The 12,710-nt window shown below is 48.3% G+C and overlaps 3 protein-coding genes across 3 annotated transcripts; 1 reads left to right on the forward strand and 2 right to left on the reverse strand.

Annotated features, from left to right (window-relative positions):
* Nucleotides 1–1,146: 1,146 nt before the first annotated feature.
* On the forward strand, nucleotides 1,147–2,714 carry FSST1_003629 (protein MTC1; the record flags this gene model as incomplete). Its single annotated transcript, XM_083229726.1, has 2 exons — nucleotides 1,147–1,702; nucleotides 1,756–2,714. The coding sequence occupies 2 exons, from the start codon at nucleotides 1,147–1,149 to the stop codon at nucleotides 2,712–2,714; spliced, it is 1,515 nt and encodes a 504-aa protein (XP_083087059.1).
* Nucleotides 2,715–2,982: 268 nt separating this feature from the next.
* Nucleotides 2,983–5,129, reverse strand: FSST1_003630 (NAD-dependent malic enzyme; the record flags this gene model as incomplete). Its single annotated transcript, XM_083223895.1, has 5 exons — nucleotides 2,983–3,766; nucleotides 3,820–4,063; nucleotides 4,115–4,411; nucleotides 4,465–4,657; nucleotides 4,710–5,129. The coding sequence occupies 5 exons, from the start codon at nucleotides 5,127–5,129 to the stop codon at nucleotides 2,983–2,985; spliced, it is 1,938 nt and encodes a 645-aa protein (XP_083087060.1).
* Nucleotides 5,130–6,370: 1,241 nt separating this feature from the next.
* On the reverse strand, nucleotides 6,371–7,661 carry FSST1_003631 (peptidase S8/S53 domain-containing protein; the record flags this gene model as incomplete). The annotated part of the gene is made up of 2 exons (XM_083229728.1): nucleotides 6,371–7,306; nucleotides 7,356–7,661. 2 exons carry the CDS (start codon nucleotides 7,659–7,661, stop codon nucleotides 6,371–6,373), a joined length of 1,242 nt encoding a protein of 413 aa, XP_083087061.1.
* Nucleotides 7,662–12,710: the final 5,049 nt, after the last annotated feature.

Consider the following 12,710-nt stretch of genomic DNA (forward strand, 5'->3'; position numbering starts at 1 on the left):
AAAGTGCGTGGATATGAATGAATGAGATGAGCGTGTCGGATGGAGTAAGAGAAACAAGCCAGGGCAGAGAAAGAATTTTGAAGTACAGGGAATTGGCGGCAATGGGTAGTAAGGTACTTGCAAAAGCACAAGACGGCAAAGTAAAATGAAAGACAAAGGTGTCTAACAATACTAGCAGCAATAAAGAGTTTGAATTCAACGCCTTTGATACAGCGGCGATGCGATGGTCTAACCAAGAGTGCCAATATACGACAAGAGTCGCGGGTGAGTGATGAAGACAGTCAGTCTCCTTTTGGCTCTGATGTTGGTCTCTGCCCGTCGATTTTCTCAAGGTGTCGTGGTCCGAATAAGCCAGCCAAGGCTAGACCAGACCCGCCTGGGGCCTTGCTGTTAGTGGCATCCTGGCCACTGAAGGCCACTCTCTCACAAGGCTCAGGGACCTGGGAAATCGTCGGTACGTACCAATCCCCAGCAACCCCTTCTCCGGGGTTCCTCCAGGCCAATCAGATACTATAAATTCATACGGACTTGCCTAGCGCTAGTACAACTCGGGAAAGAGCATGACCGTGTCGTCTGCTGTAAATCACTGCGTGTTAGTGGCTGTTTGGCTGTGTAAGTCACAGGTGAGCCAATGACTGTACTTTTTCAGTACTTTGGGCTGAGTTATAGGTGAGGCTTACAACACGCAAAATCAGGCATCTTGGTGGGTAACCATCAAGTACATGTTTTCAGCACAGGGGCCATTCATTACACCATGATGCTTTTTCAAAATGGATTTTTTCAAAGGAACGCAGTAATATCATTAATATTTAGTCACATCATCGAGTTTATACAACATATTCATTAAATCAAACTATCCGGCTACTCATGTCCCGGTAGTGTAACTGTGGTTAGTAGGCAGGTAGGTATCCATTTCATTCGGCAACGCACGTGTTCCCTATGTTCCTGCCTTTGCGGACCCTTGCAGCTGTACTGTACCTTCCTCCAAAGCTCCAACCCACCTCCTCCATATCTATTTGCGCCAAACAACCTACCTTCTTTCAACCCCCGCCTTCGACAAATCATCACCGCGAAAGCCTTCGATAGTCCCTGGGCAATTCCTAAACCACTACGCTCTTATACATTTCTGAGATACGATTTGCAATCATGGCATCGAAAAAGGCCAAACCCGCGGCTGGTGACGACGTTGACGTTGACGAGCTCTTCTCTGGCCTTGACCGCGACACGAAACCACCGAAGAAGACTACCAAGTCCAAGCCTACTTCCGCTGCATCAAAGGCAATTGCCGATCAGGATATTCTAGCCGATCTCGAGTCAGAATTGGCCGAGCAGCCTTCACGACCTCACACCCCTCGACTCAAGGATGCTGCCCGGCGTTCCACAGCTACACCTCCTGCTGGTGACCCCCGCAAGTCTACAGATAGTGCACGCAGTTTGAAAGCAACATTCACACCGAGTGCCACGAGCTCAGATCTCCATGAGAATGAAAAGAAGCCAATTTCAGAGCCTGTCCAGCAACAAGATCCCGCCCCTCAGGCTTCTGGTGGAGGATGGTGGGGTGGCATTCTGTCCACGGCCAGTGCTGCCATGAAGCAAGCTGAAGCCGCAGTCACCCAGATCCAGCAAAACGAGGAGGCCAAGAAATGGGCAGATCAGGTCAAGGGAATTAGAGGACTTGATGTCACCACTCTGCGAACCTACGGTATACTCGACTTGAACATTAACCTTGGCTCTAAAGACTAATTGAGACTTTAGGTGACGAACTCCGGCACCGTGCTCTCCCTACATTTACGAACATCCTCCATACTCTTGCTCCTCCCATCAGCTCCCATGAGCGTCTCCTCATTCACATATCTCACGATCTTGTCGGCTATCCATCTCTCGACCCTCTGATTCACAACGTATTTGGCCATGTGATGGCTCAAGTTGAGGGCGGTGATCTTCTGGTCATCCAGCGTGGTCAGGAAAGCCACTCTCGACGAAGTACCGATAGTGCTGCTGGATGGCATGACGGTCCTTGGTGGAGACAAACTGACACTGCTCGCGAGCTGGGCTTGATAAATGGATTGCCAGAAGGAACTAAGCTTTGCCGCGCCAACGCTGAATCGCATGCGAACGAATACTTTTCCGCCAACGGTGGCGTGGAGACAGCCAAGCTCAAAGCCACGGAAGATGTCAGCGAAACCAACCCGGTTCGAACGTCAGATTTATTCTTAGCCGTACAGGCAATTGCTGTAGATTCTGACGGAACTCTGTTTGCTCGTACTGCCTCGGCCGAAAAGGAGAAGCAATCTTCCGATGTCCAAGACCAGGATGACGAAGACGAGGAACTCATCTGCTTCGCAGTCTTCATCTTAGACCCTGTCCACGACATTGAATTTTATACCGTCAGCCAGTCTATTCCTGCCCGATGGGTTCAGTGGCTCGACACCCCAGCTCCTCTCACCCCTCACTCTGGCGAGGACGGCGATGCTTCGGACGCTAATATCCCAGAAGAGATCCGAGATATCATTGACAGTGGCGGTGTTGACCCTCGAGAATGGGTAGCTGAGTGGCTTGAGGAGCTTCTCAACCTCTCTATCGGCACTGTCGCCCAGCGATACGTTGCTCGTCGCATGGGTGTTGGCGAGGGTGGCCTTGGCAGGGGCAAGAAGAGGATGGAAGACCTCGTTCAAGACAATGCTGGAGAGGCTGCCCGAGCAGGCGTCATCTAAACGATTTAAGGGCGACGAAGATATGAAATGCATTATGCCACAAGGTAAGTTGGGCGTTCGGGTTTGAAATTGGCAAATATGATCCTCCTGAGCTCTAAAACGGTTTAGGAATTGGAATATCGGATTTTCGTTTGAATATGCAGTGCCACAGTCAAATTCGAATCAAGTGTCTGATATGTAGCGATAGTTATGTGATGTGAGTCGACTAGCTAAGCTGTGTTACACTATATGTGACAGCCCACAATATACTGTCGCATTATAGTATATCTCATGTGTGACCAGTTCGATGTACCGTTCCAGCCTTCTTTAGCTCGCCTCTGGCCTCTCTTGTAGCACTCTCTAAATCAACTTGTTTCAAGGGACGGTACTCGGGATCCCACATCTGTTCCCTGATCCACTCTTCCAGATCATCCTCATCCTCAGGGATGCCTTCCTGTGTAGCCTCACCATCCTTGACAGCTGCTTGTATCACGTTGCGGGCAATGCGAACACTTACATCCCTCACGGAACCCACGTCTGGTAGAAGAGGAGCCGTTGGGTCTTTAAGAACGGGACTCAGAGAAGAAACGCCTTCCACAGCTGCGACGAGCATGCGATCTGTAAGGTGCTTGGCGCGGGATAGAATGCATCCAAGCCCAATGCCAGGGAAGACGACCGAGTTGTTACACTCGCCCACATTGATGGTGATCTCTTCACCATTCTTGCCCCAGGGGCCCTTGACAGCTGGGAAGGGTGAGCCAGTGGCCACGAGGGCCTTTCCATCGGTCCAATTCAATATGTCCTCGGGCTTAGCCTCATGAAGACGTGTTGGGTTGGATAGAGGGAGGACAATGGGACGCTCGTGGTGCTCGGCCATGGCACGAATGACATTCTCGGTAAATGCACCAGCCTTGGTAGATGTACCTATGAGGACATTTGGACGAACACCTTTGACGACGGAGAGCAGGTCGGTATCGTTGTCTTTCCACTCGGAAAGATCTTTGACATACATCTTCTGTGACTCAGTGACGTCTTCAGTCTCGGAGGTGAGAAGCCCAGACTTGTCAATCAACCTAGAACTAGTAAGCGACTGACGCTTGTATGGGTTTCGGGAGATTTGTCTTACCAAATCTGCTTTGCAGCGTCTTCGTGGCTCATGTTTCCCTCCGTCGCGATAGCATCTCGAACTTGGTCCGCAATACCGAGACCGGCACTTCCGGATCCAAAAACCACCATGCGCAGGTCCTTGAGCTTTTGGTCGCTGGCGTGAAGACCGGACATGATGGCAGCCAGAGTCACGCATCCTGTTCCTTGGACATCGTCGTTGAAGCAAGCAAAGTCTGGACGATAACGCTCAAGTATTTTTCTCGCTGAATACACGTCAGTAGTGCGATGTCAACTTCAGCTTGAGTGTCTCTTACCGTTGCCCAGGCCAAAGTCCTCAAAGTGGATATACGCATTTGGGTAGAGCTTCCTGGCAGACTGGACGAACTTGTCTACAAACTCGGCATACTCTTCACCGCGGACACGCTTCTCCTTCAAACCCAGATATAATTCGTCGTCAAGAAGCTCCTTATTGTCCGTGCCACAGTCCAGAACTACCGGAAATGTCCTGTTGGGGTGGACACCTGCGCAGAGTGTTGTAAGTACCAGCTTGGCGACGGAAATGAGGATGCCGCCGACACCTTGATCACCAATGCCGAGAATTTCTTCTCCATCTGTGGATGTATTAGCTCTGTGCTGTAGCTTGATATTGGAGTGAGTAACTGACCAGATACCACAATGTAGTCGATATCTTCGGGGTTGCCCCATTGTGCAAGGTTGTGCTCTACATGGTCTGGGTCTTGAATGTTGAGATAGCAACCTTCTGGACGTCGAAAGAGTCGGGAATAGTTCTGAATAGCATCGCCTTCTGTAGGAGTATAGACTATGCTCATCATCTCACCGAGATGAGTCTGAAGCAGCTATACAGCAGTTAGTACAACCTCATGGCATGCATGTTCAGGTCGAACTTGCCTTGTAATAGAGAACCTCATTTTGATCCTTCAGTGAAGTTAAGAATGTGTTCTTGGCCAAGTCGTCAGGTCTAGACGAATACTGCTCATAGGCACGTTTGCACTGTTGCTCAAGTGTCTGAACACCTTGGGGCAATAAGCCTGTGAGATTGAAGGCCCGACGCTCGTCTGGAGGAAAGGCAGACCCTTTATTGAGGTAAGGCGTATTCAAGAGCGATGTCCCGCTCAGGGCACAGTTGATGGGACCGCTGGTGCTGAGGGGGGGATTCTCATATTTGGAGTTGGACTTGTTTTTAGTTGTAGTAGACTGCGATTTCCCAGCTTGGGTGGCATAGTTACTGGTGAGATATCGCATTGGTAATGATGGTGATGGAGAGAATCGGGAGACACGGGACAGCGAGTATTTGGTTAATTTGAACATGGCGATTATTTATTAAAAGTGACGGCAGTATTAATAAATGAACAGTGGGCTCTATAGTTTAGTACAGAGTATTTGTTGGAAGCATCAAGAATTCATGATCGGGCCGTAGACAGTTAGTTACAACACACCATGACGTCTTTGAGTTCTCACGGACAAGAATCCACTCTGACGAAACCTTGATAAAATGCACACGTGAAATAAAACAGGATAACGGTCGGACATGAGTAATATTACATAAACTTATGGTACGGTAAAACGTCTAATCATTGATAGAACTAAGAAATGTCGGTGCTCCTGGAGCCTCGCCCGTGTAGGAATTTATACAATGTTACCCACCAAAGTGAGCAACAAAGACGAGACGGACGTGGACTATGATGGCCCTGTTTTTCTAGCAGCGACGATGAAAAAAAGAAAAGGACGGAGAACAAAAGCCCTCACTATCCTTCTTCCTTCCATCGTTAAATCATCCCTTCAGACTACTTCACGAAGACAGCACAAAACGTGTCGTCAGAGGAAGACCCTCCCGTAAGGGAAGACTCGTAGGGAAATCGAGTGACTGAAGGAAGAACGCTGCGGATGAGAGGAGAATGAAAAAGAAATATACCTACCGTGATTTCAACAACGCATTTCAATAGTACATCTTTTCATCAAGATGGCGTCTTTTGTTGCTTGGTTCGTCTCGTCGAGAGACTGCTTTATTTGCATGTTGAGGTAAAAGAGTTTGATGATAAAGAAATTTCACGCGACGAATTTTGGAGCTGACCCGACAAAAAACTCCACTGGTTGGCGGGCCACAAAGCCCAGCCCCTCGATACTCACTGTTGAATCGCTATTGGTTTATCAACTTACACGCCTGGAAATATGAATAGCTTGGCAAAACAAATACCCTACAGTGACTAGATGATGAGAATTATATTGGTCCATCCAACTGTTAACTGCATGGTAAGTGTCTCAGTCATTCAATTCCAACTGTTTTGGAAGGCTCATTGTGTGCTACCATCTGTTACTCATTCACAAACCATGAGTTATGTAGAATATGATAAGCGAATGTCATCTTTAAATTGCGCAATATGTACGGCAGTATATACGGTTTCCCTCTTGAAAAGGGTGGATTGAATCGAAATTTGCCGATCCCATTCTCATTCTCATCATCATCATAAGAGTCAAACTCTTGTCTCGGCCCTCCTCTTTCTACGCATTCCAAGACATTCTTATATCTTGCGCAAACCGATAGTAGACGCTTACTGGGCGCTGTTGCCGTTGTTACCGATCAGGTTGGGGGAGCTGCGGAGATTGCCGGTGATCTTGCCAGAGGTGGCAGTGGAGATGAGCCAGTTGGTAACACCAGAGACACCAGAGACACCATTGACAGAGATACCGTAGAGGACAAGCCCGGCAATGTGAGGAGTGGCCATGGAGGTACCGCTGATGGTGTTGGTGGCACTGTTGCTGGTGTACCAAGCGGACAGAACACTGGTGCCGGGGGCAAAGATATCAAGGACGGTGCCGTAGTTGGAGTACGAGGCAATAGCCCAGTTGCTGTCAATAGCACCGACAGTGATAGCGCTGGGAGCAGAGGCAGGAGAGGTGTTGGCAGCGTTAGCACCATCGTTACCGGCAGCAATGGCAGAGATGATACCGGAGCTGGAAGCAGACTCGACAGCGTTGTTGAAGGCAGCAGAGTAACCACCACCGAGAGACATGTTGACAACCGAGGTTCTGGTTCGGCCCTTGGAGATGATGTCGTTGGCAGCCCAGTTGAAGCCAGCGAGAATGATGGAGGTGCTGGATGAACTGCCCTGGAAGACCTTGACAGCCTGGATGGTGGCCTTCTTGGCAACACCGTAAGTCTTTCCGGCAATGGTACCAGCAACATGAGTTCCGTGACCGTTGGTGTCAGCGTTCTGGCCGCTGAAGGCAGTGTAGACGGCCTGGGCACGGCCCTCGAATTCGTTGTGGCCAGTGATAATACCAGTGTCAACAATGTAGGCATAAGTGCCTGAACCAGCATTGGTGTCGTAGATGTAGCTGGTAGATCCCTTGGCGCGGTGAGAGACCGTTCCGAGTCCCCAAGTAGCGCCATTCTGGGTTGTCAAGGCACGCTTAGAGAGAGATTCCTCCTCAGGCTCGTCGACCCAATCGATGGTCCAGACGCGGTCCTCTTCGACAAGGGCGACCTAAGTCAATGTCAGTACTGCGCATGATACCAAGATATAAGGTACTTACATCGGGGTTTTCCTTGATCTCCTTGATGGTTTTCTTGTCGAAAGATCCAGCATAGCCGCGGAAGCCATACTTGCCGTTGTAGGTGCGCTCAACACCCTTCTCAGCACGATCGTTCAGTCCACGCTTGTGGACATCTCCGACCCAGTTGAGATGGCTCTCAAGCTTGGAGGCAGCGATATCAGACTTAAGGGTGACGATGTACTTGCCAGGAATGACTTCGTCAGAGTTAACCTGGGCAGTAGGGGCGGCGTTGGCGAGGCCGAGGAGGCTGGTCGCAGCAACAGCGAGGTTCTTAAAGTTCACCATTGTGAGAAGATATAATCAAAGTGGAGTGTGAGTCTTGAAGTGTTGATGAAGATGAGGATGATGAGAGTGAGAATCGTTCAAAGGAGGGAGATCATGAGGACTTATATAGATGTCGATCCACCTTGGTGCACGGCTTCGCCTTTCGTGATATTATCATCGAGATCCATCACAATGTACAAACATGGAACTATGTCACCTCGATTCTCAGATATGCTACATCGTCAAGACACAATCGAAGGGATAACATTCGTCAACTGCCTTTTGCGGAAAGAGCGAATGCTTCGCACAGTGTCCCATTGTTGTCTTGGGCAGCGCCCAACGCAAAAAGGAAGGCGACATGCGGTGTATAGAGGCGGCATGGGGCATAGGAGGCAACGCAGGATAGCAAAAGATGCAAAAGTCCTTGAGGAATGCAAGTAGCTGATCCCTAAGCCAGGCCTCAAGGGCAGCCTGCATGGATGGAACCTATGATCATAACATATGCCATTATGGTAAAGAACTGGGATAACAGAGCTGCGCCAAGGGAACGGGGTGAACACATTGCTCAACCCAAGCTCCAATAGGTCTCATTGGCATGTGATGAAATAGAGCAAGAGGACGGACGATACTTCTGTCAAGTGACTTGGCAAAACTGGAGATGTAGCTAATAACCCCTTGGCCTGTTCTCGCTATCGCCAATTATGATCGACATTGCACTAGCAAAGCGAAGCGCTAGAAGACCCTCATCAAAAAGTACATTTAATCAGTCGCTAAGCTCTAGCGATTTTTGGTAGCCTAGCATCTTGTACGAATATCAGAGGATGACAGATTTGATATCAGGAGTTGGCCGATATGGAAGGCAGGCAGGCAGGCAAGCGCCATTGTATCTTTGAACAGAGACAAGGACAGGAACAAAGTCACACGGAGTCATGGATCGGTCCGTAGAATATGCATAAACACTGGCTCGGGAGTTTATTATCGAAAACCGGAAGGATCAGTTCGAAATACCTACGAGAAGTTAGTGAACTGCCTAATAAGTTAGTAATACTCCCCCGCAACTTTAGCATGCCTATGCCAGGCCAGATGAACTATCTTGATTACCTACCCTGGCATCCAGAAAGAGCCGTAAAGGGTCTCACACAATAAAGCATGCACCTCCGGATTAAGGAACGCGGTATCGACCACCATGCCAACTTCCTCATCGAGGCACTTTGGCCGTTTTGATACGCATTGTTGCCGCTGGCTTTGCAGTATAAGACACTGACTTGGATGCTCGTTTCTGCCGAGGCTGAAGTAGCAAGGCTAGACTGTATATTGGCCACTTCTCTCCGTAGTTTTCTTGACTAGTCTGTATCTGCTTCCACTCAAAGCCGATCAAGGGATAAGAAGGAGGTCAGCGTGATTTGATTTGAGAGGTTGGAGGTGTACTTGGTAAAGGACATGATTTGCACTGAGACTTTCTGATGCAGTGAGGCTCTGATGGTGACAAGGCGGCAGTGATAGGCGAACGGACCCTAGAGGAGACTTATTATCCCTGCATTGAACCTGTCGTAATCTAAGTCCCAATAGATTTGTGTAGTAGTATGGGCTATCCGAGCTCATGCTTGTAAGTCGTGTGGAGTTGATAATCAAGGTTGGAGAATCGAGGTGGGGGGATGAGTGGGGTTAGATCGCGGCTTTCTTGCCGTTAATTTAACTGGTTAGATGAATGGGTGCCCGCCCACTCTTTCCAATTCTCTTGGGGATAGTCCAAGATTTAGTTTAATGGCCGCCGAGAGAAGGTGCAACCCGGAAGTCTAACTTACAAACTCATTCGGATCTGATTGCCTACCCGCCCACCGTCTCACCTGCCGTAAGACAATCCATCAGCCCCCTTTACAGAAACACGGAAGTTTTCATATTAAGGTAGGCGCTGTCTTGCTGCGTCATGAACCCTTTCGAACCTGCTTTTTCCTACCTATTGAAACCAACCTCAAAATCGAATGTAGGTACCCCACCTCGTGCATCTCATGACCCTTGTCTCTCAAACGACGTGCATGCGGTGCAGCCATTGATCGTTCAATCAACCCATCCATCCTTATCAGCACCACCTGATTCTATCTAAACAAAAGTCCTCGACATAACTTAGGATCCCTAAATGTCATTAATACCCTTTACAACGTGCTGCATCAGCTTATCGAGTGCCAAGACTCTTCTGCAATGAAGCAATACTCAAACTCCGAGGATTCAACACGGAAGGCTATTCGTGGAATCATTTAGCGACCACTCGCACGCCATTCTCGAGAATGTAGACTCGCTTTCTAGCGGCCCTTGGGCCAATCCTTGTGTTGTCTCAAGCTTGGATGGAGGCTACCACTAGTCATCCTCCCATACATGTACCCTGGCCGCTCGGGACATCTCAGCCTAGTCATCAATTGGTTGCCATCATCAGTTCCTTGTCTCCAGTCTTTGCCGCTGTTTCTCAGCGGTTACAATGCCAGACTCGCCGACTTGTCAGGCTATTCTCCGTGCCCCAGCCCGCACCACACGATCACCACGGCCCGCTTGAATCCTTTCGCCGCGGGGTTGTTGGTCTGACCGTTGTAGCAAGGCTCAGGAACAGTACCTGAGTTTGATCTTACAGCCGTCCGAAGGTGAAACTCCACTACCTCGTTTGCGAATGCTGCCGATAAAACTTCCCGTTCGTCAAGTTGCACCCTTGCTACCCTAGCTATCGACTAGTCACCACCCAACCTATAGCTTCCAATACAACACAACAAGAAGAGTAGTATTTGCCTTAACAAGAATTGGTACTTAACAAGAATAGTCTGGATATAGGCCCTCGCTCGTTTTGGACGAGATCATCGATGAGACATGTCGCTACTGTATACACCGAGGACCCTTGGGGCCTTTGGACTGACGCATCTCGCCATTGCCCAAGATCTTGCAGCCCAGTGCCTTCTTGACAAAAGTACATACAACGTCAATGGCTTCAGCTCCTTCCTAGCTGGTCATTTTACCCCGGTATACAACCGCAATGTCGCGATAAGGATGCCATCTTGCTCAGAATACTTTAATCCGAATAGAGTCCTTCTAAATTGGAGAGTCCTTCATGACTCTCGGGTACATGTTCCCCTCGACACCTTGACAACCCATGAAAACAAAGGGCCTCATACTGTGATAGGAGTAGAGGGATGCACACGGACTCTTTTGCGACATTCGGCAAGTGTATCACCTAACTATGCCTTGAACGCGACGTGAACGGCAGGAAGAGTATCCAATCAACACAGGCACGAGGTACTGCAAGCTTCTATATTGCTCTCAATGTCTACGAAAGGGTGTTCAATCAACACCCTTATGAAATGATCATCCGGTAAGTGTTTATGCATCTTCTTCCTTCTATGCTTCCATCTAGCATCTTTTGCACCTTTCTCTACCATTGATGCGGGTGGGGAAGCCAGTCTTTGCTACCTTCCTTTTCTCGCAAGATCCCGAGAAGCTTTTTCGTACCAGTAGTTGCAAACTTGAGATTGCATCATCAACTGAAGTCCTTAGCCATGAAATCCAGTTGTCTATCAGGTTAAATACCACAGGATTGAGCTGAATGCTCGTTGGTTAGCCAGCAGACTCTATAGGGCTCGCGTAGGTAGTGAGTTTCTATCTCAAGAAGCCCCGTTGGCTCAGTGGTAAAGCGTATCACTAGTAATGATAAGATCACTGGTTCGATTCCAGTACGGGGCAGAGGTTCATATCGTCAGGATGTATTTTTGGCATGTTCCCCCTTTTTGCTATGCTCGATTTGTGTTGTTAAAAGGGGCAAAGGTTAGATCAAAATTCCAAGGCATCCCAACGGTTTTATCCTTTATGCTATCAAGGTTCAAACTTCCGTTCAAAAATATCAATGACTTTTAGTCTGGTTGCTGCCAAAGGCAAGGCATAGTACTGGTGCATGAATACTATCTCCTCAGTCGAACTCAGTGCTCTGACAAATCTCAACTCATAGAAAACTGACAAACTATTACAAAAGCTACTGGGATACAGTATTTTTATGTGGAGATAACAAATCTTCTGCTGTTACGTTCATCATCGTCAAGTGTAGTCTTGAATTTCAACTGCCGAGCACGAGATTGTTGGCTGACACTGTCTGCTTCTCATCTGCATGCGGTACCGACCCTTATTGGCTCCAGATCGCAGGATCAGGAACATCCTGCTGATGAGGGTGTCAGTGTTGGCTCTAGATATTGGCTGTTGGCTCTTGCACTATCTATGGATATGTAGGCTTTGTCAGACACAACCTTAATCAGACTTCTGGGTAGGGCGATGGATGTGACTGGGCACGGGTTTCAAGACAGCAAAATTCTTCAGTGTCTCTTATAAGGGGATGGAAAAGTCGTAATGCGAGAAATATCTGTACAAAACATCCTCAGCTTGTTCTTCAGCCAGGTGGCATCTCTTGTTCTATGCGGGATCGCAAAGAGGACAGACGAAGCAACAATACTACCTAGCAGTTTAATTCAACGTTGCATTCTCAACACTGAAGTAATTTTAGTACAAGGTTATGTTGCAACTGCAAATGTCTATAGACCCGTGCAGAAGTGATGTATGCTGTACCAACTTCAGCTGTCCTGGAACTTCCCTAAGTGAGGTGCATACACGAGAGCATTTTATGAGCTAGTGTCGTGCGAGTAAGTAACAGTTTGTGCTTAATATACCTAGCCATGTGAGCTGTGGAGACGAATTGGTTATATGCTTAGACACATAAACATCGTATATGATATGAGACTTAAGACTCTGACAAGTTTTGCTGTGCATTCCATTATGGGCCTCCCAAGGGACATAATGAAAAGTTTGCTTTAATATTTGTATCTTAATGAAGTAGCACTCTTATTCACTCGTGCCATTATCGAAGCCATCTAATACAGAGAAACACAGGGGACTCTTGCTCTTCCAAAGAGGGGTCTCACATAGGTCAACAGCTATCTAGCTCTGCTCTTGGCTAGCAACTCCCAGAACATTGATAAATTAAGCAGCTGAGTATTAACAATATCAATGGCCATTATGCTAATAATTCATGTCGCCCCTCACTCTCGT

This window comes from Fusarium sambucinum, chromosome I, assembly GCF_050947815.1.
Source record: "Fusarium sambucinum isolate potato_lamoka chromosome I, whole genome shotgun sequence".
Classification (NCBI taxonomy): domain Eukaryota; kingdom Fungi; phylum Ascomycota; class Sordariomycetes; order Hypocreales; family Nectriaceae; genus Fusarium; species Fusarium sambucinum.